The sequence below is a fragment of the Sus scrofa genome, chromosome 18 (genome assembly GCF_000003025.6).
Source record: "Sus scrofa isolate TJ Tabasco breed Duroc chromosome 18, Sscrofa11.1, whole genome shotgun sequence".
Lineage (NCBI taxonomy): Eukaryota > Metazoa > Chordata > Mammalia > Artiodactyla > Suidae > Sus > Sus scrofa.
In genome coordinates, this window is record NC_010460.4 from 17,465,653 (window position 1) to 17,489,761 (window position 24,109).

Here is a 24,109-nt window from a genome sequence, read left to right on the forward strand (position 1 = left end):
GTAGGACCCAAGGCACAGTGAAGGTCCAGGCTTTACCCAAGCCCAGTGCAGACCTGGGAACGTGCTGTAGTCGGGGGCGGGGTGGGTGGACAGGGTTAGTCTCCCTGTTTTTCCCCCCAGGCTCCCAGCCCAGAGCCCCTTCCCAGCTGCCGTCCTCCGTCCACACCCCCAGCTGGTGCTCTTCGCCCAGTCGGGCTCCCTGACCCTGCCCAACCCCACCTGTGCCTGTTTAGAAGCTTTTTTGCTGGGAGGAGGAGGGTGGAGGGGCCTGGCTTTCTCAAAGCCACAGAGGACGAGTGTTTATAAGAGGTGGGTGTAGGACTCATGAGACACCCAGAGCAAACTGCCTCCACGGGCAGGACCCACACCTAGCAGAGGCCTCTGGTGGAGGGCTCAGCTGTGCAAGAGGAGGGTGGCAGGGGAGGCTGGCCAGACTGCTGGGCTGTGGGACTTGTAAAGACCCATCTGGAGTGAGGGGAGCTGCCATGCTCCTGGGAGGGAAGAGGCTCTTTTTTCCTTCTTTTCTTTTTTGCTTCTTAGGGCCACACCCAGGTCATATGGAAGTTCCCAGGCTAGGGGTCAAGTCGGAGCTGTAGCTGCTAGCCTACACCACAGCCACATGGTCTCCGAGCCACATCTGCGACCTACACCACAGCTCATGGCAATGCTAGATCCTTAACCCACTGAGTGAGCCCAAGAATCGAACCCGCATCCTCATGGATGCTAGTCAGGTTTGTTACCACTGAGCTCCACGGGAGCTCCCATGAAAATGAGTTTCAAGGTCAGCTGGCTGATTTAATAAAACCCAAGTAGCACGGAGATGAGGACATAACATGTGGTGAGTGTCACATCTTTCAAAATGAGGGGAAAGGGAGAGTGAGGGGGGCCGGGTGCAGTCTCAAGAGAGGACATCTGGTAGCCTGGCCCTGGAAATGTCCTGGCCAGGCTGACAGTGGGCCTGCAGCCCCTCTCAGATCCTAGCCAGCCCCAGGTCCATTACTTACCCAGGGGTTTGGGGCCTGCATGTTCCCCAAGCTCCCCCATCCTGCCCTGCCCCACTGCAATCCACTCCCCGCTACCGCCCGCAAGCCTGGCGATAAATGGGCCAGTTTGAGATGGCAGCGGGATGTGGGATCTGAGAAGGGTGGGCGCTCAAGATCTGAAAGGGGCTCAGATATCTGCCAGGCCGAACCTGAGGCAGCATCACACTGCGCCCTCCAGCCATGGCAGAGCCTGCGCCTGGGAGGGAAGAGGCTCTCGCAGCAGATGTCACATGCTGCGAAAATGTGCTCCAAGGTTGGCAGCTCTTGGAAAGAGAGGCCCAGAGCAAGGCCTCTGAAGTGGCTGGGTAGGCTGGCTCCGTGGTCACAGCACAAGCAGACTTACCTCTGCTTACGCAGTGGCATGCTTAGGAAGGTGTCTGTCCATCCCCGGGAAGCTTAGGAATCGCGCGGCGCCTTTCACGGGTGTGTTTCACAGACTTGCCCAAACCCTTGGGGATCAGAGGCAGAGCCAGGACGAGGAAGCTCAGATCTGTCTTTGCTCCAGCCTTTGTCACACCCATCCATGAAGACGCTGGTTTATCTACCTGCCCTTTCACTCTCCTCCCTCCCTGCCCGCCTCTGGAGATTTTTGACTTTATTTCCCTGGAGGGAGCTGCACTTGGGGGTGCTGAGCTGGGGACCACAAAGGAAGCAGCGGGGCGCGCTGGTGTCCGGGCCTGGCTCCTCCCATGTTGCTGCCTGCCTTCCACACCCCCTCTTCCTGGGGCATTCTTTAGCATTTCCTTTCCCACTATTAATAGTCAAGCATCAGTCCCGGCTCCCAGAGCCAGGGCGGAGGAAGCAGGCACTCACTGAAGGTTGAGAGCATTCTCTTTGGCCCAGGGGACCTTCTCCTCCTGCTCCTGCCCACTCCCCAGAGCCTCTTCCCTCCCAGGCGCAGGCTCTGCTGTGGCTGGAGGGCGCAGCGTGATGCTGCCTCAGGGATCAGCGAGGGCACCTTGCCAACGGCCCCTCGCACCCGCTCCCTCAGCCCAGGCTACGAGGCTGGCTTCAGTCTCACCTCCACTCTTTACCACCCACTGAAGACCTTTACTGCTGCTTCTGCATCTCCAGTCCCATCCTCATTCTTGGTGGACTTGGTACCCACTTGGATAAACAAATACCCTGGCCTCGCATTTTCTGGACCATGTCCCATGTCTCTCTGGCATCCAGTTACCCCTGTTTCACCCTCTGCACTTTACGCCCTCACGCGGTCCCCCACCTCCGCAGTCTAGGCATTTTAGCCTCTGATCACTCTTTCTCCATCTTCTAATTCACATGCTCAAGTACACCTAGACCATAGTTCTAGAACCCAGGGCAGCCAGTCTCGTGGCCCATGACCTCTCCCTTGCCTGTCAGCCTGTCTTCATCCATCCTATACTCACAATCCACAGTTAGAATCCATGCCTTAGAAATATCCTCAAGTCTCTCGCACCCTCTCCCCACCTCCCCTCATGTTCACGCTGCCTTTTCCTTTCCCTTGCCTGCCCGCAAGCAGCAGAACACTGCTAGGGTAAAATCCCACAGTGGCTGATTGGGTTAATTTTGCTTTTTTGCTTTTTAGGGCCACAGGTGCGGCATATGGAGGTTCCCAGGCTAGGAGTCGAATCAGAACTACACCTGCCGGGCTACACCACAGCCACAGCAATGTGGGATCCAAGCTCTGTCTTCAACCTACACCACAGCTCACGACAACACTGGATTCTTAACCCACTGGTCGGGGCAAGGGATCAAACCTGCATCCGTATGGATACTGGTCAGGTTCTTAACCCACACGGAGCCACAACGGGAACTCCACAAAAGGAGAAATCTTACCAGCTCTAGCTTTCCCTATCTTTGAAAAGGAAAGCAAAATTTTCTTGACTATACCAGCTGTCTCTAGCGGCTGCCAGTATCGTTCTGCTGCTTTATCATATATTTGATAATCGTCACGCACACAAGCTTACATCCCCACCACTTGCTCATCTTCAGCCAATCTGAGTTAGGCTTCCTCCTACATCATTCCCGCTGAAACTGCCGGTTGAGGTCAGCAGGCACTTCCATGTTGCCTGTCTCATCATTCAGCACCATCAGCCACTCCCTCTTTGGGAACAAAAAGTCAGAATCCCCTTTAGCATCCCCTTCTTTCCCCCTGGAAGTAGCTGCTATCCTAAACTTAGTATTGGAGTTCCCTTCGTGGCTCAGTGGTTAACGAACCTGACTAGGAACCATGAGGGCGCGGGTTTGACCCTTGGCCTCACTCAGTGGGTTAAGGATCTGGCGTTGCCATGAGCTGTGACATAGGTTGCAGACACGGCTTGGATCCCAAGTTGCTGTGGTGTAGGCCGGCAGCTGTAGCTCAGATTTGACCCCTACCTAGCCTGGGAAGCTCCATATGGTATGGGCGAGGCCCTAAAAAAAAAGCAAAATAAATAAACTTAGTATTCTCTATATAATGTAAATAATGCTTTTTTTCTATCTCTAAAAACTATAGTTTTGCAGATTTTTAACCTTGTAAATAAAGACATATAGGTCATATAAATATTTTTGGTTTTGCTTTTATTGTTCAGTCTATGATTTTTTTATTTACTTTTTTTCTTTTTTTTCTTTTTTTCCTTTTTTTGGGTTGTACACGTGGCGTATGGGGCTTTCTGGCGAGGGGTCAAATCGGAGCTGTAGCTGCCAGCCTACACCACAGCCACAGCAACGTGGGATCGGAGCCGTGGCTGTGACCTACACCACAGCTCACAGCAACACCGGATCCTTAACCGACTGAGCAAGGCCAGGGATCGAACCTGCAACCTCATGGTTCCTAGTTGGATTCGTTAACCACTGAGCCATGATGGGAACTCCCTAATATTATTTTTTAAATTAATTCATATTAATGCATGTATTATGAACATTATATGTATATTATATACATATGTATATAACAATACATGTTCACTGATTTTCAGTGCTGTGTAGTATTCTAGTATATGAACATATTGTAACTTGCTTACCCATACCACTGCTGATAGACATTTGCTTGCTGCTTATATGGAGCCAATATAAAAATCCTGTTTGGGGCTTTTTTATCAATGCATCCAGATTTTCTGTGTCTACCTGGTAAATGCCTGGTGGTACAATTGAAAATTGTAGATTGGAAGATATATGCATATTTTACTTTACTTGGTAATGCTCTGCTATTTTCCAGCGTGTTTGTACCAATTTATACTACTCCATGTATATTTTTGTCTTTTTAGCGCCGCACCCTTGGCATATGGAGGTTCCCAGGCTAGGGGTCCAATCGGAGCTATAGCTGCCGGCCCAACCACAGCCACAGCAGTGTGGGGCCTGAGCCGCGTCTGTGACCTACACCACAGCTCACGGCAATGCTGGATCCTTAACCCGCTAAGCAAGGCCAGGGATCAAACCTGCGTGCTCATGGATACTAGCTGGGTTAGTTAACCGCTGAGCCACAGCGGGAACTCCTATGCTACTCCATATTCTTACTGGCGCTTGTTATTGTTGACTTTAAAAATTTTGCCGATCCGGATGGATATGAAACAATTCGTATTTGATTTTGCACTTCCCTGATTATTAATGTATTTTCAGATGTTTGTGGTCTATTTGTGCTACTTTTTTTGTGTGAAATACCTGTTTCATTCTTTTGTCTAGTTGTCTGTTGGGTTTTCTTACATATAGAATCTTTTTTGGGGGTGTGGGGGCGTGCCCATGGCATGCAGAAGTTCCTGGGCCACGTAGTGAACTCTTGCCACAGCAGTGGCAATGCTGGATCCTTAACCCAATAAGCCCCCAGGGAACTCCTAGAAGTTTTAAAAAAGTGTATTTTAGATACTAATCTTTTATGACTACATATGTTGCAAATGTCTTCTCCTAATTCTTTCTCATTTCCCTACTGGTTTCTTTAAAAAGAAAAAAAAACTTTCCTAGTTCTCTTGTGGCACAATGAGTTAGGATGTGGCATTGTCCCCACAGCAGCTGGGGTCTCTGTTGTGGTATAGGTTTGATTCCTGGCCCAGGAACTTCCATATGTCCCTGGGGCAGCCAAAAAAAAACACCCCAGACTTTTCTTTTAACAGAGTTTTAGGTTTATGGGCAAGTTGCGAAGATGACGCAGCATTCCATATACGTTTCCTTCATCTTCGCCTAATATTAATATCTTGCATACCATGGTACATTTATCACAACTAGGAAATTAACTCTGGCTTAATACTATTTCCTAAACTACAGACTTCATTCATATTTGACCAATATTTCTGCTATTGGTCTTTTTTTGGTTTTAGAATACATTGCATTTCATCACCATGTCTGCCTTGTCTCTTTCAAATTGTGGCGGTTTCTCAGCCTTTCCTTATATGGTTCATAACCTTGGCGGCTTTTTTTTATTATTTTGGCCACACCCCTGGCGTGTGGAAGTTCCTTGGCCAGGAATCAAACCCATACCACAACAGAGACCCCAACTGCTGCATTGACATCAGGTCCTTAACTCACTGCACCACAAGGGAACTCCACCTTGGTGGTTTTTAAGAATACTTACTAGCTGAGTGTTTTGTAGGACGCCCTTCAATGTGGATGTGTCTGAAGTTTTTTTATGGTTAGACTGGGGTTATGTATTTTTAGAAAGAAATGACGGGGGAAAGGTCCTTCTCATCACATCTGGGGACCTGAGGACTTATCACTGGTTGTGACTTAGCGTGATGCTAACTCTGATCATTTGGCTAAGAGGACGTGTCCACTAGGTTTTTCTGCTCGAACTTTACACTTTTACCCTTTCCATCCTGAGAGAGTCCCTGAGACCAGCCCATACTCTGGGGAGGTTGGGGATGCCTTCCTCCTGAAGGTGGCAAGAGTATCTACGGTTGTTCAGAATTTTTCTATATGGGTAATTAGTTCCCCTCTCCTATTTCTGTATATATTTAATCATTTACCTCCAGCATGGACTCATGGAGATTTGGTCTTTGGGTTTCAATCCAGTGTTTTTTATTTTGTTGTGCACATTGTTCTAGGTTTGGCCGTTAGGAGCCCTTTCGGGTTGGTGCCCATGTCTTTTGGATTTTTCCACTCTTTTCCTTCCTTCCTTCCTTCCTTCCTTCCTTCCGTCTTTTTGCCATTTCTTGGGCCGCTCCCGCGGCATATGGAGGTTCCCAGGCTAGGGGTCGAATCGGAGCTGCAGCCACCAGCCTATGCCAGAGCCGCAGCAACGCTGGATCCGAGCCGCGTCTGCAACCTACACCACAGCTCACCGCAACATCTCAGTTTTTTTCTTCTTCTCAATTTTTACCAAGTAAAGTTAATCGGATCGTTAACCCACTGAGCAAGGGCAGGGACCGAACCCGCAACCTCATGGTTCCTAGTCGGATTCGTTAACCACTGCGCCACGATGGGAACTCTCTCTCTTTTTTTATTGTGTACTTTCTGGCCTTACAAGATGTTCCAGGCTCACTTGTCTTGCATTTTCTCTGTCAGCCCTGGAATCAAGCCATTTCTCCAAGGATCCTTAGTTCATTTTATTGGAGAATGGTTGAGTATACCTGATGCTACTGGCATGTCACTGCTTCTAGACCCTCTCAGTGGACAGAACTAGGAAATAAATATTTGTGAACTAACCCATGCAGGCACACAAATCTGTATAGTTCTTTATCTATCTGTGTGTGTGTATATATATATATATATACACACACATATATATATGAATTCATACTGACATTTCTTTAATCCAGCATCACAGGGTTCTTTTAGCCCCCTCCCCACCCACCTTGCTTCTTTGTAACTTCCTTTTCCAACAGTGATAACTCTGACCCATGTTATTAATAATTTATTTACTTATTTGATCAACACTAGTACACAAGTAGATTTAAAATTGACAACCCATACCCTTGTAAGAAACCAATTTACCATTTATTGTTCGCTGTTTACAGAGTTCTTTTTTTGTTGTTACCTTACAGTATCCAGTCAAAAACCTCCCCTTGCAGTTACTTTGCTCAATTTCTTTTTTCCACCCCTCCAGTGAGGTTATCTATAACATAGTTCAATTTATTTTCATAGTCCTCATTATATCCTGGGATTTTCCGAACATCTCAGTTTTTTTCTTCTTCTCAATTTTCACCAAGTAAAGTTAATTCTGGGGGTACTGTGGTACTCAACAAATGCAGAGTCTAGTATCCGTCACGCCAGCACCACGTATAACAGTCCCATTGTCCTAAAAGTTCTCCTTTCCACTGATTTGTTTTCTATCCCTGTAGTTTTCCTTTTTCCATAAAATCGTATGAATGCAATCAAACCCAGTGTATAGCCTTTTGGCATTTTTTTACTTGAAATGTCTTTAAGAGTCATCCATGTTAGGTGAATCAGTAGTTCATTTCTTTTTATTTCTATGTAGTCATTGTATGGATATATAACACTTTGTTTATCCATTCACTTGTTGAAGGATATCTTGGTTTCTAATTTTTGATGATGAATGAAGTTGCTCTAGACATTTTCATATAGGCTTTTTTTTTTTTTTTTTTTTTTTTTTATGTGACCACCAGTTTTCAGTTCTTTTGGGTAAATACACAAGAATGGAACTGCTGGGTCATATGGTAATTGTATGCTTAACCTTAAAAGAAACTGCTAAACTGTTTTCCAAAGTGGCTGTACTATTTTGCATTCCCACTAGCAGTATATAAGGGTTCCTGTCTAGCATTTGCTCTTGTCAGTTTGTTTTGGGCCATTCTAATAGGTGTATATTGATATTGCTTTGTAGCTTTAATTGGCATTTGCTTAATGACTAAAGAAGTTGAGCAACTTTTCACATGTTTTTCAGCAATCTGGCTATCTTCTTTGGCAATTTTTCCTTGTAGATTTTTGCCTACTTTAACAAACTGGGTTATCTTTTCATTGTTCTTTGTAAGAAATATTTTCTTCCCCCGTTATTGAATGGGGTGGAATTTCTAGTACCATGTTCAATAGGCGTGGGGAGGGAGGGCATCCTTGCTGTGTTCTCAAATTTAAGGGTGTTAAGTACAATGTTAGCTGTAGGTTTATTTGGAGATATCATTTATTAGGTTAGGAAAGTTCCCACTCTTCCTGGTTTACAGAGAACATGTTTTAAAAAAATCATGAATGCATGGTGAATTTTGTCAAGTGATTTTTTTCTGCATATATTGAGATAATTGTATGTTTTTTCTTACTGTTACTAAGATGAATTGTATTGATTGATTTTTTTTTTCAAATACTGAACCAGCCATGAACCTTACTTGATCCTGATGTAGTGTTACATTTTATATTTTATAAAATGCAAATTAGGGAAATGCAAATTAAAGCACAGTGAGACACTTCATGCCCACTAAATAACAATTTATTGGAAAAGATGCTAAGAGTTCTTGGTGAGGATGTGGAGAAATTGGAACCCTTATGCACTGCTGGTGGGCATGTAATATGGTGTAGCCACTTAGGAAAACGGTTTGGCATTTCCTCAAAATGCTAAACATGGAGTCACCATATGACCCAGAAATTCCACTCCCACCGTATACTCAAGGGAAATGAAGCATATCACACAAAAACTTGTACACAGATGTTCATAGCAGCACTATAACAGCTAAAAAGTGGAAACAACCCAAATGTCCATCAACTGATGAATGGATAAACACAATGGGGTCTATCCCTATAGTGGAATATCATTCAGTAAATAAAAAGAGATGGAGAATGGACATATGCCACAGCATGAGTGAACCGTACAGACGTTTATGCTAGCTGGAAGAAGCCAGTCATGGAAACCACATGGTGTGATTCCATTTATGGGAAATGTCCAGAATAAGCAAAATCCATATAGAGACAGAGAGCCGATCAGTGGTTGCCTAGAGCATGGCTTTTCTTCTGCTGTGTCTTCAGTGCGAAGGTTTGTGCTAATCTTGTCAGGGGTTGGGCTGGCTTTAAATACTGGACGTTGCTTTCTTTTCTATAGAATGGTTCATTTGTGCCGTGTAATAGATTCCAGACATAAGTGATATCTTATGGTATTTGTCTTTCTCTAACTTACTTCACTTAGTATGAGAGTCTCTAGTTCCATCCATGTTGCTGTAAATCATGGATGTGAACAGGCTTGTGGTTGCCGGGAGGGGGGTGCGGGGAGGGAGCAGGATGGGAATTTGGGGTTAGTGGATGCAACTATTACATTTGGAGTGGATAAGCAATGAGATCCTTCTGCGTAGCACAGGGAACTATATCTAGTCACTTGTGATGGAACGTGATGGAGGATAATGTAAGAAAAAGTATATACATATATATATGTAACTGGTCACTACTGTACAGCAGAAATTGACAGAACAATGTAAATCAACTATACTAGAAAAACTAAAAACCTAACCCCCCCACCCAAACCTTGGATGTTGCAGCAGAGGCTACGAATTCCTCAGGTGAGACCTCTGTGTCCTGCTGGCCTGCGGGTCCTCCCTTTCTGCTGCTCCCAGCAAGCCTGTCTTGGCAGCTCCCCTGAGCCGAATTCCACTTGTTTTTCCTTCACACCCGCTGGCATTCCGAGTTAATGGCAGGGTAGAAGGACGTTCTCTGATGTTTGCCTGGGCGCTGGAACCTGGAGCTCGAGGGTGTGGCCTTCACTCGTGTGTTCCTGTCTCTCTTCTAGAACTTGTGCTGCATTTAGCACGTATTCCTGCCCACTCCCAGGGGTAAAGAGCTTTATGATTTTGCTTATTGCCTTTCCAGCTGCAGTGGGTTGCCACCGCTCCCCTCGGCAGTCCTTTTTTTACCTTTCTCTTACAGTTGAATGCTTTCATGTTCTAGCAGAAAGAGGGGGATAAATCTGGGCAGCGTTTCATTGGTGGCTGCCATTGTCTTTCCCCAGCTCTGGTGGGGTCTCCACAAGAGCCCTCAGGCTATAGATTTTGCTGACTTGCACTGAAGTCAGGCTTTTCCCCTTGGATGTGGGGCTTCGTAGGGGTTCAGCAGTTGCTCCTGTTTTCTTGGCCCGGCCCGCCCTGAGGCACTGTCTCAAGGTTCTCCCCAGGCGTCCTTACAAGCCCCTGTGGGGTCCCTGTGGGTAGAGGTCTACGCAAGGGTGTGACCCTTTCAATGTCTGTAGCTCTCAGGTCTACACACCTTCACACTAGCCTATGCTCAGCCTTTGGTAATTCAGTGCACATTTTACTTTAATTTTCTTACCAGCTCTGTCCTGAGCAAGCAAATGCTGGAGTCCCATTTCTCCCTGTGGTTGACTGCCTCCACTTTTCATGCTGTTTGTCTATGACCTCACTTCTCCAGTGGGGTCAAGAAAAGTCAGAGGTCCCATTGTGGCTCAGCAGGTTAAGGACCTGACATCTCCGTGAGGGCATGCATTCGATCCCTGGCCCTGCTTAGTAGGGTAAGGATCCTGTGTTGCCATAAGCTGTAGGTCGTAGCTGTGGTTCAGATCTGGTATGGCTGTGGTGTAGGCCTCAGCTGCAGCTCCGATTCGACCCCCAGCCCAGCAACATCCATATGCTGCAGGTGCAATTGCAAAAAGAAAAAGTCATTAATTTTCCTGTTTTCCACCTTTTTTCTTGTAAGTGTGGGAAAAAATGTTCTTTCTGGCTCTTTATTCTCATTGGCTGAAACTAGAAGTCCTGTGGTTTTTTTGATATACATAAGTTCTTCATTTTGACGAAACCAGATCTATCCGTCTTTTTATTTGTTTGTACTTTTCTGTTTTGCAGACACACATATTATGGCAGAACAGACGATGCTATAGGAAAGTTCCTGTAAAGCTAGAGTTATTTGATCCTTGGATCCACATTTGGAGTTTTTTTATGAGAAAAGTAGTAACTAGCAATTCAATTTCATTATGAATATAGGACAATTTTTTCTATTTCTTGAGTCACTCTAGTAGTTTTTCTTTTTTTTTTTTTAGGAATTTGTCTCATCTGCTTCAAATTTATTAGCATTTGCTCCTAATGCCTATACTATAAATATCTGTTATTGTTTATATACCTCATATTTTATATTTAGCTTTTTAAAAAAATCAGTTCTTGACTTTGTTGGTATTTGCTCTTGTTCTTTGGTTTCTATTTCATTGGTTTCTGCTTTTATCTTTATTTTGACTTTGTTGATATTTGCTCTTGTCCTGTGGTTTCTGTTTTGTTGGTTTGTTTTATTTTTATCATTTCATTCTTATTGTTTTTCTTTGGGTTTATTTCACTGTTTTCCCTTATCAAACCAGTGAGTATATATAGGACCAGATCTGAGCAGGTCCTAAAGAAAGATGCATGGCAGTTGCAGTGGCTCATGCCCTCACACTCCTATTCCTGCCACTCCTCCACCTTCCCCCCCAACTCCTACCTAAAAAGGGTTCAGAGAGTCAGTTCTCTGTGATCATTTGAGGAATGAAAGCGCCAAGTTAATGTGTATAATACATTGGAGCCAGGCCACCATGGACTGCTCTGGGATAATGGCCCTTTCTGGGGGAGCCCCTGAAGGACAGCTTAGAAAGTTCTTCCAATGGGCAGAACTTTGAATAGTACATGGATCAGTTTTTTGGAAGGGGGGCAGGGGGAGGTGAGCTACACTGAGGTGAGGGTCTGCCCAGATTCTTTGGCATGTCTCATGGTTTGCAGGTAGACAGGAACTTAGAAGGAACAAATATGGAGAGCCAGTGCAAGGACTTGTAGGGAAGAGGCATGTGGATGGACTCCTGGGGATGGGCTGGCCTGTGAGAGTTTTTGTCTCACTCTCATTAATCAGATGGACAAGGTGACCCCTTGGGCCTGTCTGTCCACTTCTCTCTCCATCCGCCTGGTGATGGCTGTGTGGGCTCGTGAACCAGTGGCCATAGTGTAGGGAGGCACATGGAGCAGGCTCTGGGTCTGAATGTGTATTTTCCTCAGCCTTGGTCTGTCAGCAGCACTGCTCATGGACGACCCAAGTGCCTTTTTCACCATCGTGCTATTGCACAGAGCACAGAGCTTCACCAAAGGCAGAGTGAGGAGTTCCCATTGTGGCTCAGTGGTTAATGAACCCGACTAGTATCCATGAGGACTTGGGTTTGATCCCTGGTCCTGCTCAGTGGGTTAAGGATCCAGCATTGCCGTGAGCTGTGGCGTAGGTCACAGACGGGGCTTGGATCCCGTGTTGCTGTGGCTGTTGGGTAGGCTGGCGGCTAGAGCTCCGATTCAACCCCTAGCCTGGGAACCTCCATGTGCTATGGATGTGGCCCTAAAAAGACAAAAAAAAGGGGAGGGGCAGAGTGAGTAGAGCATTAACCTCATTTCACCTCATCAGCTTTGCTGTCTGTCTGCGATTCTTATGTGCTGCTGCATGATGACACAGAGAAGAAGGCAAATGGGACCCTGGGGCTTCCTGTGGTGCCTCCTAGGGACTCTGATGTCCAGTCACAAAAGTAGATTGGAGGCCCTCCTGCTGACAGCATCCCTGGAGATTGAGATCTCTCGGAAATAAAATCTAGTACCCAGGACTGAGGGTGACGGATGCCAGCAGAGGCCCCCCCCCTTGCTTATTGGTGGAGGAGGTGGAGTCAGCAGTGTTCTGGGCGCTGTTTCTGACTTAAGCCTGATTCTCTCACCATCTCAAGTCATTTTATCAACTAACGGATGATCTTTTTCTCGCATTCACTTTCTGTTTAAAGCAGGGAGAGCTGATTTCTAGTATTTGAAATACAATACCCTGGTTTTTATAGTGGAACCAGTGGAGGTGGGAGAGCAGATTAGGAGGTTGACTTGTGTTCTCAAAAGTTAGGTCCAAGTCTTAGTCCCCGATATGGGACTTGTGAATGCACCCTTATTTGGAAAGAGGGTCTTTGCAGATGTAATCAAGTTAGGATGAGCTCGTACTGTATTACAGGGGCCTTAAGTCCAAGGACGGGTGTCCTTGTAAGAGGAAGGACACACAGAGGAAGGTCGTGTGACGATGGAGCCGGAGAGAGGAGTGATTATAACTGTGAGCCAAGGAACACTGACGATGCTGGGAGGAAGCAAAGGAGGGTCTTCCCAAGTGCCTTCAGAGGGAGCGTGGCTCTGCTGATTTCAGATTTATAGCCTCTGGAACCACGAGAGAATACATTTATGTTGTTTCAAGCCACCCAGTTTGTGGTCATTTCTTAAGAGCCGCTTTGGGAGACTAATACTTCATTCGAGGTACCCTGAGTCTGTGAAAGGATTCAGTTTCTGGAGAACTGAATTGGATGTGTGGCTGGCTGTGTTCTCTGCTGTGGTGATTGAACCTGGTCTCAGTTTGCTGGCCTTAGAGGTAGGACTTTTGTGGCTGCCTGTCCCTTTTGATCCTAAAAAACACATGATTATTAGCCACTGTCCAACATACCCTTCATTAGACTATTCTGGTTTCCATCCTGGTCCTGCTGCTCATTATGGTATAGTACCCATAATGGATGATTTTTTCCCCCCTGGAAATGAAATTCTGCTTGTGTCTCTGCTACCCAGTGAACCCGGGGTCCATCCCCATGGAAATCGGCAGCTTCTCCTACTAGCATACCTGGCTGATGAGGAACAGCTAAAACAATCTCTTGGAATATGCTACCAGTCCCTCACCAATATGCCAGATTTAATCAAAATCCAAAACACCATCAACGAGAAGATGCACTATTATTTTATGAACCACTCAGAAAAAAAAAACACTGTCGAAGTGTGCTGTATAGTAATTTATAACACGTCCTCATCTCAGAGACATGAAAAGGTTGCATCTGAGAGCTCACACACAGTATTTCTTCACACCTTGGTGAAGGGGTGTCCTTTGAGCTCCTTTGTTCACACTCCTTTAGAACAAAGTCTGGGTGTGAGTGAGCAGATCATGTAAACCACTCGAACTCCCGTAGCTCTCTAAGACTTTGGATTTCTTCCTATTCATTATCCCAGGGAATTTCTGGCAACTTTATTATTAACAACCATTGAGTCCAGTTTCCTTGTCAATTGTTTTCTTAAAACAATTAGAACCACCTCTAGCTGCTTGACGCAGCATATTGACCCAAAATCTCTGGAATGCATGCCCATATGGACAAACTCAGTTTGATATAAAATTGCAATTATCCCACCTTAATCTAACACTCTCATACTTGTATAGGGACAGGGGCTGCCCTGCAGCATATGGGATTCCTGGGCCAGGGCTCAATCCCAGATGCAGTTGTGACATACGCCACAGCTGCGGCAACGCCAGATCCTTTAACCCACCGTACAGGACCAGGGATTGAACCTGCATCCTGGCACTACAGAGATGTCGCTGATCTTGTTGGGCCACAGCAGGAACTCCCATCCTCATATTGTATTACCCTACACCATTCTCTTTTCTTTCTTTCTTTTTTTTTTTTTTTGTCTTTTTTGTTGTTGTTGTTGTTGCTATTTCTTGGGCCGCTCCCGCGGCATATGGAGGTTCCCAGGCTAGGGGTCCAATCGGAGCTGTAGCCACCGGCCTACGCCAGAGCCACAGCAACGCGGGATCCGAGCCGCGTCTGCAACCTACACCACAGCTCACGGCAACGCCGGATCGTTAACCCGCTGAGCAAGGGCAGGGATCGAACCCGCAACCTCATGGTTCCTAGTCGGATTCGTTAACCACTGCGCCACGACGGGAACTCCTCTTTCTTTCTTTCTTTTCTTTCTTTAACCCTACACCATTCTCTAGAGTGTTTGCAGGTATTTTTTCATGTGGAAGCCTTCGTCTGGGTCAGACCCTGTGTTTGTCTGTCTTGGGTATCTGGCAGTTATTAAAGGCTTAGAGAGGATGCAAAGTGGTGGAGATGATGAAGGGAAATGGCCCTTTGTGTCCATGAGCTCAAGTAAGGTTACCGAGAGTTTGCAGGCAAGGTAGGAGTACAGGTCAAGTTTTACGGATCCTCTGATACATCTGCATCCTCTTGAGTGGCACCACCCACTTCTCTAGGTCCTGTTTTCACATGTGGCCTGGTGAGACTAGGAATTAAACCAATCCTATAAGTTGGCAGCCCATGGGTCACACCTTTATATTTATCTTTTGGTCTCAGTGTTTCAGCTGCAAGCAATGAGACATTCCTTTATGGTTGCTTTAGAAAATCTCTGGGGAGTTCCCGTTGTGGCTCAGCAGAAAGGAATCTGATGAGCATCCATGAGGATACAGGTTCAATACCTGGCCTCACTCAGTGGGTTATGGTTCCGGCATTGGCATGAGCTGTGGTGTAGGTTGCAGACGCGGCTCAGATCTGGTATGGCTGTGGTGTAGGCCGGCAGCTGTAGTTCCAACTAGACCCCTAGCCTGGGAACCTCCATATGCCACAGGTGTGGCCCTTAAAAAAAAGGAGGAGGGGGGGCAAAAAACATCTCCGATTTTCAGTCTGTGCTTTGATAGGATATAGGAATTAGGATAGTTATTCTTTTTCTTTAAGCCATCAGTTTGCACTGGTAGTGATTTTTGACTCGCTTAGGGGACATTTGCTAGCATCTGTTGTCACACTGGGGAGGGAGGTATGTCTCATCTGTATCTAGCGGGTAGAGACCAGGAATGATGCTAAATATCCTATAAAGCACAGGACAGTCTCCCACGAGAAAGAAGTATCCAGCTCAAAGTGTCCAGAGTTTGGGGGGCTGAGAAACCCTGTTTTCACTGACTCAGCACTCTAAGAAGTAACCAACCACCTCTCCTCCAATCCGTTAATTTTTCAAATATGCCGATAGCCCCTTCAGCAGTCTCATATTTTTTGCCAAAAAGATACTATGACCTGATCAGTTATACCAAGCACCATTATTGTATAAACTACCCAGAAGGAAAAACACCTGTCAAACCCATAGCACTGTTGGTTTGTACACACGTCCTTTTACGTGTGCCCTTCATGTTCCTCCACCACAGAAGCCACTCCGCCCTGCTAAGGCCAAGGCCACTTTATGGGCGCTTCCTTCTGGATGGTAGGTGATATTGTGACTGCTTCTCCATAAAATGCAATGGGATGGTAAAGCCATGTCCTTTGAGACTTGGCAGAATTCCAATTGCCTTTAACCCCAATAACTAATCCTTGAATTCCTGTTGCCTGCAACCACTCCTGATAACAAATTCCTGGTTCTCGTAGCAAAACGTATTCATATCTTGGGATATTGTCTAGCTTGTAGAGGAGCTAGGACGGCTAAAGATTCATCTAGGGCTTCCTTTAATATTATCCAGATCAGGCTATGGAACTTGTCTGAAGAGGCCTTGCTCGCCAATGCCACGCACTGGGTACTAGCTTTGGCTGTGGCCACTTGCTCTGGCTTCGCCTCCAGTGCTGCTCACATTTGAGCTCAGCGATTCCAGGGCTGCCGCCGGCAGAGCTCCTCAGTCTCCCGCCTCTTCCCTCGCTGGCTAGGATGTTCGTGTCTTGTTCGTGGCAGCTTAGTGCAGGCATGTGCTCCGGTCACAAGGGAGGCTCTTATTTCAGCATCTGTAACAGGAGGCACATCCTGCTTCCATCAGTCTTACTGTGTGGGGAATTCTCCAAACAGAAAAATGTCGGAGTGGCTACCGAGAGTGATAGAAACCCACCGTACACTGCCCACCTCGCTCTCCTGCTAGACAGAAAACCTGGAATCCTCCCTGCTTCTCTTCTTCCCCCTCACTCAGTAGATCAGCAAGTCGTTGATTCTGTCTCTCAAATAGAGTCTTGAATCCATCCTCTTTTTGGCTCTTGTGTTGTTGGCTTAATACAGCCGGCTCTTATCCAGTTCACTGGCATTGCTCTAATGCCTCTTTCCTGCCCATCGCCACACCTGTGCCCCCAAACAGCAAGAGTGTTTCTTTGTAAATCACCCTATACAGCTTCTTTGATTTAAAGCCTTCAGTGGCTCCCCCCCCCCTTAGAATAAAATCTCAAATCCTTATTTTGGTTTAAGGAGGGTGATCTTATGTTTCATTTTATCTTGGGTATGTTTTTTTTCCTTTTTAGGGCCGCATCCTCGGCATATGAAGGTTTCCAGCCAGGGGTCCAATTGGAGTTGTAGCCACTGGCCTACACCACAGCCACAGCAACTCAGGATCTGAGCCTTGTCTGTGAGCTTCACCACAGCCACAGCAATGCCAGATCTGAGCCGCGTCTGCGACCTATACCACAGCTCCTGGCAACGCCGAATCCTTAACCCACTGAGCAAGGCTGGGGATCGAACACACAACCTCATGGTTCCTAGTTGGGTTCTTTTCTGCTGCGCCATGAGGGGAGCCCCAGCCTCACATTCTTCACACAGCTCTCCTGTCACCGTCCTTCAGGTCTTAGCTTCATGGTCACCTCTGAGACGCTTTTCCTTGCCTCTTCGACAGCCCCTTGCCCCGCGTTCTGCAGCATTGCCTTGGACGTTTCCTCCATGGCGTCTCCAGAGCTAGACATGAACTTGTCTGTTATTTATTCTGTGTCCTGGCTGCCGAGGGTGTGGATTTACATGCGCCGTACGTCCCACTGTGTCCAAGGGCCCTGCCACTTAGGTTCCCTCCATCCATCCATCTGAGCGCTTCCTTCCCTGACCCCTTGACAAGGTTAAAGCTCGCAGGCTGGACAAAGTCAGAGCCACACCACCCTGTTCTTTCTTAGCCCGGCTCCCCAGTTGCACGGAAATAGTAATTTGTGCAATTTCACTCTACCAGTTTCTCCTTCTCGATGTAGTTCCAGAAGAACGGCGACATGCACCTACCGCCAGGCTTAGGAGAGGGCAGCTCAGCACGCGTGACTCGGTTGCCTCTTCTGCAAGCTCGTGGGTCTGGGAGTAGCGAGAAGGAGCGGGGCTGCTGGATGGCGTGGGGTTTGGCAGCCTTGAAGGGCGTGTGCCCGGGGCCAGAGAGGGAGGGCAGGGGATTCGCTGCAGGCCCCGTGTGCAGTGGGACCGGCCACTTAGTCTTTCTCCTGAGCTGAGTGTCTCTTGCCTTCGTCTGCGTCCCTCTCAGTCTCCCTCTTAGAGGCTTCTTGAACCCCAGAAAAATCTGGGCACATTAAGGACCCAGACCTTCAGCCCAGACAGAAGGGCAGGGATGGGAGCAAGGCCTTTGGGTCCTGGGGAAGGGCTGGAGAAACGTGGAGAGGACTTGTGGCTAATACCCTGATTATGTGCTGTCTTTGTAACCACAGCCGCCAACACCACAGCCAACACCATAGCCAGCACCACAGTCTCAGCCGTGTCGAACACCTTTTCAACAGCAAGCATTCAGACGATGTCTCTCAACTCAACCTCAATCACAACTAGCAGATCTTCACTTCAGAGTTCAACAGAGCCCAAGGGCAGCATGCCCACATCATCTAGCGCCTCAGGGGTGACGTCAGCCCAGCAAAACACAAGTCCAGCAGCCAGTACCAAAACTGAAAAACCAACCTCAGGCAGCTCTCCTACAGTTGGCTCAGAGGATTTGAAATCCACAGCACTCACCGTCTCGACAAAGCCTGAAATCACAAGCGGTCAGAGTGAAATTACTAAAGTTACAGCCAGCGTGGTCTCTACGGAAGGACATCAGACAACCACTTCACCTATAAATCTGAATAATACCTCAAAGACCAGTCCTGCTTCTACTCCTGTTCCCGCCCTAGCAAGCATTTCCCAGCCTGGCACGGTCCCTGGGACTCCTCCTGTTCCTGTGACTTTGGTCCCCATGACTCCAGAGCCCCCAGGGAGCTCCTCCCAGGGATCAAACAGAAATATTGCAACCACAAGTGTCAGCACACCAGCCACCTTCACAACTCAGGAGATGCTGATTACAATAAGTAAGTAAAGTTTTTCTTTTTTCAAGCAAAAAGAAACTTTGAAGTGCTTATGTTCTATACAGTTGCCCAGCTGGAAGATGCAGCTTCACGCTGTGGATTACATAGCCTGAATATGTGCCAGCCTCACTCAGCTCATTTCCCATTTCAGTTATGAGCAGAGGCCAACAGGGCTGTGTGTTGAGAGCTCAGGGTTTTGACCTGCCCCGTTGAACAGTCACTTTCTTTTTTTAAGTGCTGGTCTTAACCCAGTAAATTCATTTCAAAACTCTCTGATGGATCATGAGTCTCAAGATCATGACCTGTGTCAGACCTGTTGAATCACCTGCTTAGTCCCACCCCTGTGGGTACAACAAATGTGACTGGGGTGTGAACCTGAGAATCTGCATTTTGAGTAACTCCCCCAGGTAGTTTGGGTGAGTGTTGAGGCGGCGTCCTGAGGTAAGAGCAAAGGGCTCTGGGTGGGATAAACGTGGATTCAGACCCCTGCTCTGCCACTTGTTAGCCTGTGACAGGCATGCATTTCCTCGAATTCCTCTGAGCCTTGGTTTCCTTGTTTATTTATCTTTTTTGCCTTTTCTAGGGCCACACCCACAGCATATGGATCCCAGGCTAGGGGTCTAAGCAGCCCCCGGCCTACACCACAGCCACAGCGATGCAGGATCCGAACCACATCTGCGACCACAGCTCACTGGCAACGCCGGATCCTTAACCCGGTGAGCGAGGTCAGGGATCAAACCCACAACCTCATGGTTCCTAGTCGGATTCGTTAACCACTGCGCCACAACGGGAACGCATCCTTGCTTGTGAAATAGGGGTACTTATGGCACCTTCCTCACAGGGTTGTTGTGAGGATTAAATGAGCAAGTACCTTTGAAGCGCTTAGGACCCTCACACAAGTCAGTGCTCAGTTAACGGTAGCCCTTGCCGCCACCGTCACCGTCACTGCTGCTGTTAACTTCTGCGGGTTCCTACACGGGCTCATCCGCGTGCGCGTCCGGTCGTGGGTCATGGACAGTAGGTGTGGCGCCGGATCCGTCTGCCTCTTCTTCCGCACAGCTTGTGACCCAGGTGGGGGCTGCAGCCAGAGAACCTCAGACACCTCAGAGCAAGGAAGCCTGTTCTTTCCAATTCCAGGTACCACCCACCTTTTCTCATAACCTTTGCTGTCCCGATTGTAGCGCCACCGGTTACCTCACGAGGAACCCAGCGTATCCCCAGCGAGCCGCCGGTGCTCCCTGACACCCCTACGGCTCCTCAGCCCACAGGCTCTGCCTCAGGACCCAGGACCGCACCTCCCGCCCGGGGCCCCACGCGTTCCAGCCCTCGGCTGGTGTCGGCAGCCTCTCCCACCGCCAGCCTCCCTCCTCCCGCCTCAGCAAGCGGGGTAGAGGTAGGAGCGCCGCCGGGGGGCCGCCAGAGGAGCATTTCCGCCCTTCCCTTCCCCTCGGGGTCCCCGGTGGGGCTGTGAGGAGGGTCATCGTTCACCCACTGTCCCGGCTTTGCTGGCCTCTGGCTTGGACGGCAGGACGGCCGGGGACGCCGCTGCCGCCGGCGGGCGCCCCGCTGGCCCCGGACTCCTGGGGAGGGACGGCCGGAGGGGCCCAAGCCGAGATCCTGTCAGGCTCAGCCCCCCTTCACTCCCGTGGCTTCTTGCAGATACAGTGCAGTGCTCCTGAAAGGCTGAGTGAGGAGACGTTCGTCCTGAACTTCTCCAAAGCCGACCTCTGTGTGAGTAGCTGCCCCCCCTCCCACCGCGCGCCCCGCCCCGCCCCGCCCGGGAGCCCCAGACGCGCGTGCGCAGTGGGCTTGCGGCAGGTAGAGGGAATGAGGTGTTCCTTCTAGCAGGGAGCTGGGAGTGCGTTCTTTTTCCTGGCAGGACGTGGTCCCTTCACATCTTGGGGGGCCGGAGCGAGGTTCAGACTTCCCGAGGAAAGCCCCCCTCCGGGCTCTTACAGGGGCACCAGCACCGGGGCTCGTGGGCTTTCACTTCCCAGGGGTCTGAGAGTCTGGAGACCCCAGGTCTTAAGTCCTGTTTGCTTCCAGCTCAGGGCGTGACTTTGTTAAGTCCATCTCTTTGGGCTTCGAAGGCCTCCATTGAAAATGAGTGGCTCAGTCTGCCTAACTCCTGGCCCGGTAGCCTGTGGCTTTATATTTCCTGGTCCATGTCTTAGGTGATGGGCTCCCTCTAACCTGGGGGAATCCCTTGCCAGCTGTTGTCCTTCCACTCCGGGTGGTGTGTGCATGTCCTCTTTGTGCCAGGTGCTGTCATCACGTGTGCGTACATGCGAATTAAAGGGAGAGTGGCAGTGTGTCCATTGCCTTCAGACTGCAAGTCTCCCTAGGATTAAGGGCCTTAGTCTGGGGATGTCTGCCTACCTCAGTGCTTACTTGGTAAATAGCGGAGTACTGGTGATGGATGGGTCACTGCTGCCCTCTCCTGGTCAGTGGCTATTTTGGCAAACACCCATAGGAAGTAGAACAGGGCATGCTTTCCAAAGGATGGGAAACTTGGGTTTACACTACTTTAATGCTATGTGTGTTTTCTGCCTTTGTTTTCTTTGGGGTGTCCATTTTGCTGAAAATTTCCAAGCGAACTAGAAAAACGTACACTTAGACTGGAGTTTTAAAAGGGAGCAGTGGAAGTTCCCATCTGGCTCCATGGTAGTGAACCTGACTCATGTCCATTAGATGTGGGTTTGATCCCTTCCTTGCTCAGTGGGTTAAAGATCCTGCATTGCTGGGGCCGTGGTGTAGGCTGGCAGCTGTAGCTCCGATTCGACCCCTGCCCTGGGAACTTACATATGCTGCAGGCGCATCCCTAAAAAGCCAAAAAGAAAAGGAGCAGTGTTCTCCTGGGATTGGGATTATTGGATAAGGAAAGACTTGCACTGATGCTTGCCCAGTCTTTCCTCTGGCTCCATTTTTTTGGCTGAACCTTGGCAGGGGGTGCGTGTGGTTGTCAGAAGCGTTCTTTTCCTTTGCTGTGAGTGAGGAAAGCCCTGGACCTTTCCCTGGTGTCAGGCTGGGGAATCAGCCCAGGGAAATGGCAGGTAGAAACCCACGGGATGGTGTGGGGGGCGAGCCACACTAAGGTCCTTTTCCTCGTCTTGGTTCCCTTGTTCCAAAACCTGGGCAGAGAAACTTCCAGGTGCCTCTAGATGGCGTGGCTGGCTGGGGCCAAGTTGCTCCCACTTGGTTTCCTCACCCTCAGCCTTAAAGCCACACCAGCCACGCTCTTCGTGATTAGAAATGGAGAAGACTCCCTTCCACGATGCCCTCAGGTGCCTCTTCCAGATACTCCCAAGTTCCCCTGTTCAGCGACGGCCTCGCTCTTCTCCCCGCCTGCCTGTGTGGTGGTTTCAGTGTCCGCCCAGGGCATGTGCACACGTGCTCCAGCTGTGGGGTCGAGCACCTTGAGCTGAGCCAAGGCTTCCCCTCCTGAGGCCTTTGAACTCGGCCCAGAGGGCCAGTGGCGGGGCGGATTCGGAGAAGAGACTTGACTCCTCAGGTCCTCGTGGGAGGGAGATGACAGAGGGTCATGGTCCTTAAAGGGCTTTGAGGGAGGAAGGGGCGCCAGGCCGATGGTCGCGTTCAACCCCAGGCGAGGTAGATGGGGTGGGGAGACTGGGGGAGGCGCCTGCCCGAGGCAGAGAGGGCAGGGGAGGCCCAGGAGCACCGGCCGGCCTGGGAGTGGCCCCAGCTGAGGCTGGAGAAGGGAGTCAGTCCCCAGCTGGCCACGGCACTCTCCTGACCTCAGCTTCCAAGGGCAGCCCTGCAAGCCCAGGCTGCTGTCCGGTCCCTGAGGAATCACCAGGGGTCTCCCCACAACAGAAGTCAAGCCCCGTGGGAGCGAAGCTGTATACGCTTCTGTGCCAGGCGGCAAAAGCCACCTTCAACCCATCTCAAGATCAGTGCAATATTCAGCTGGCACCTGTTCCGGAAATCCAGTCAGTGGCCGTCAAATCCATCACCATCCACAGTGAGTTGAGGCCTCTGTAGGGCAGGGCGGGGGGATGGCTCAGGAGCCACAAGGGTGGGTCAGTTGTCAACCCCTGGCCCCCTGAGAGGGAGACACCGCCCGGAGGACGGGGGTGGGGTGCCATCCTCCCCCTCAGCATACTCCTCTGGGCTGGACCACTGAAGCGGCCCCTCTCCCTCTCCCCCCCAGCAAAGCTCTGTCCCAAGGACACGTTCGAGTTGCTGAAGAACAAGTGGGCTGACCTAAAAGAGGTAAGTGGCTGCCTCCCACGTGCTGGGACGGATGGGGCAGGAGTCCAGGGTCCCTTGCTGCAGGGTCTTTCTCATTGCTGAGGAAGCTCGCACTTGCCAGCATCTAGGCAACAGGGTGAGAAGGGGTGACGGGGCGGAGGCATAGGCCCCCCCAGCCCCGAGCAGCGGAAGAGCTCATGAGCGGATGGGGGATCTGAGAGAAGGTGACCCAGAACCAGTTTTCTGCCACATACCTTGCTCCTTCCTGGCCAGGTGGGAGTCACAAACATGCAGTTGGGTGACCAAGGGCCACCAGAGGAGACGGAGGACCGGTTCAGCATGCCCCTCATCATCACCATTGTCTGCATGGCATCCTTCTTGCTCCTGGTCGCGGCCCTCTACGGCTGCTGCCACCAGCGCCTCTCCCAGAGGAAGGACCAGGTGAGGCCCTCGTCCCCCAGCCAGGAAGCAGCCCGGTTCACCGGAGGACTCTCACCCCGTTACTCCCATGTTTGAGGAAAGCCAGGGGGCTGCGGTCCCTTTCTGACAGGCAGAGGTCGCCCCTCGTAGGAATGGAAACTTGCCTGGAATGTTGGAGGCAGCGTGGTGGAGGGGAAGAACGTGGACCAGGGAGTCAAGAAGACTTGGCCTAAGCCCGGGCTCTGCCTCCTGTCATCTGGGTGACCTTGAGCACGTCGTACGACCTCTGAGCCTCAGATTTCTCATCTGCTTAGTGGGGCCAGTATCTACCCTGCAGAGTTGCTCTGAGGCACCGCTGATAGAAATGAGCCTAGGCGTAGCTGTCTAACCAAGCGTTGTTCCCTCCACCTTCTAGAATTCCTCCATGGCAGTTCCATACAGGCCCATGGTTCTCAACCCAGGCTGCACACTGTGGGGAGCTTAAAAAAATATCCCCATGCTTAACTTCCTCACACATCAGTTGAAAAGAATCTCTGGGAGTTCCCACTGTGGCGCAGCAGACATGAATCTGACTAGGAACCATGAGGTTGCGGGTTCGATCCCTGGTCTCGCTCTGTGGGTTGGGCATCTGGCTTTGTTTTGAGCTATGGTGTGGGTCGCAGATACGGCTCGGATCTGGCTTTGCCGTGGCTGTGGTGTAGGCAGGCAGCTATAGCTCCAATTGGACCCCTAGGCTGGGAACCTCTATGCTGTGGGTGTGGCCCTAAAAACCAAAAAA

General features: G+C 49.4%; 1 protein-coding gene across 1 annotated transcript in view; it reads left to right on the top strand.

Moving 5' to 3' along the window:
- The window catches only part of PODXL (podocalyxin like), a 50,169-nt gene that overhangs the window by 21,314 nt on the left and 4,746 nt on the right, over positions 1–24,109 (top strand). Inside the window, exons 2-7 of the mRNA XM_003134669.5 lie at positions 18,076–18,702; positions 19,881–20,092; positions 20,359–20,430; positions 22,534–22,681; positions 22,871–22,932; positions 23,185–23,352. Coding sequence (XP_003134717.3) covers positions 18,076–18,702; positions 19,881–20,092; positions 20,359–20,430; positions 22,534–22,681; positions 22,871–22,932; positions 23,185–23,352 — 1,289 coding nt within the window. The remainder of the gene's footprint in view (positions 1–18,075; positions 18,703–19,880; positions 20,093–20,358; positions 20,431–22,533; positions 22,682–22,870; positions 22,933–23,184; positions 23,353–24,109) is intronic.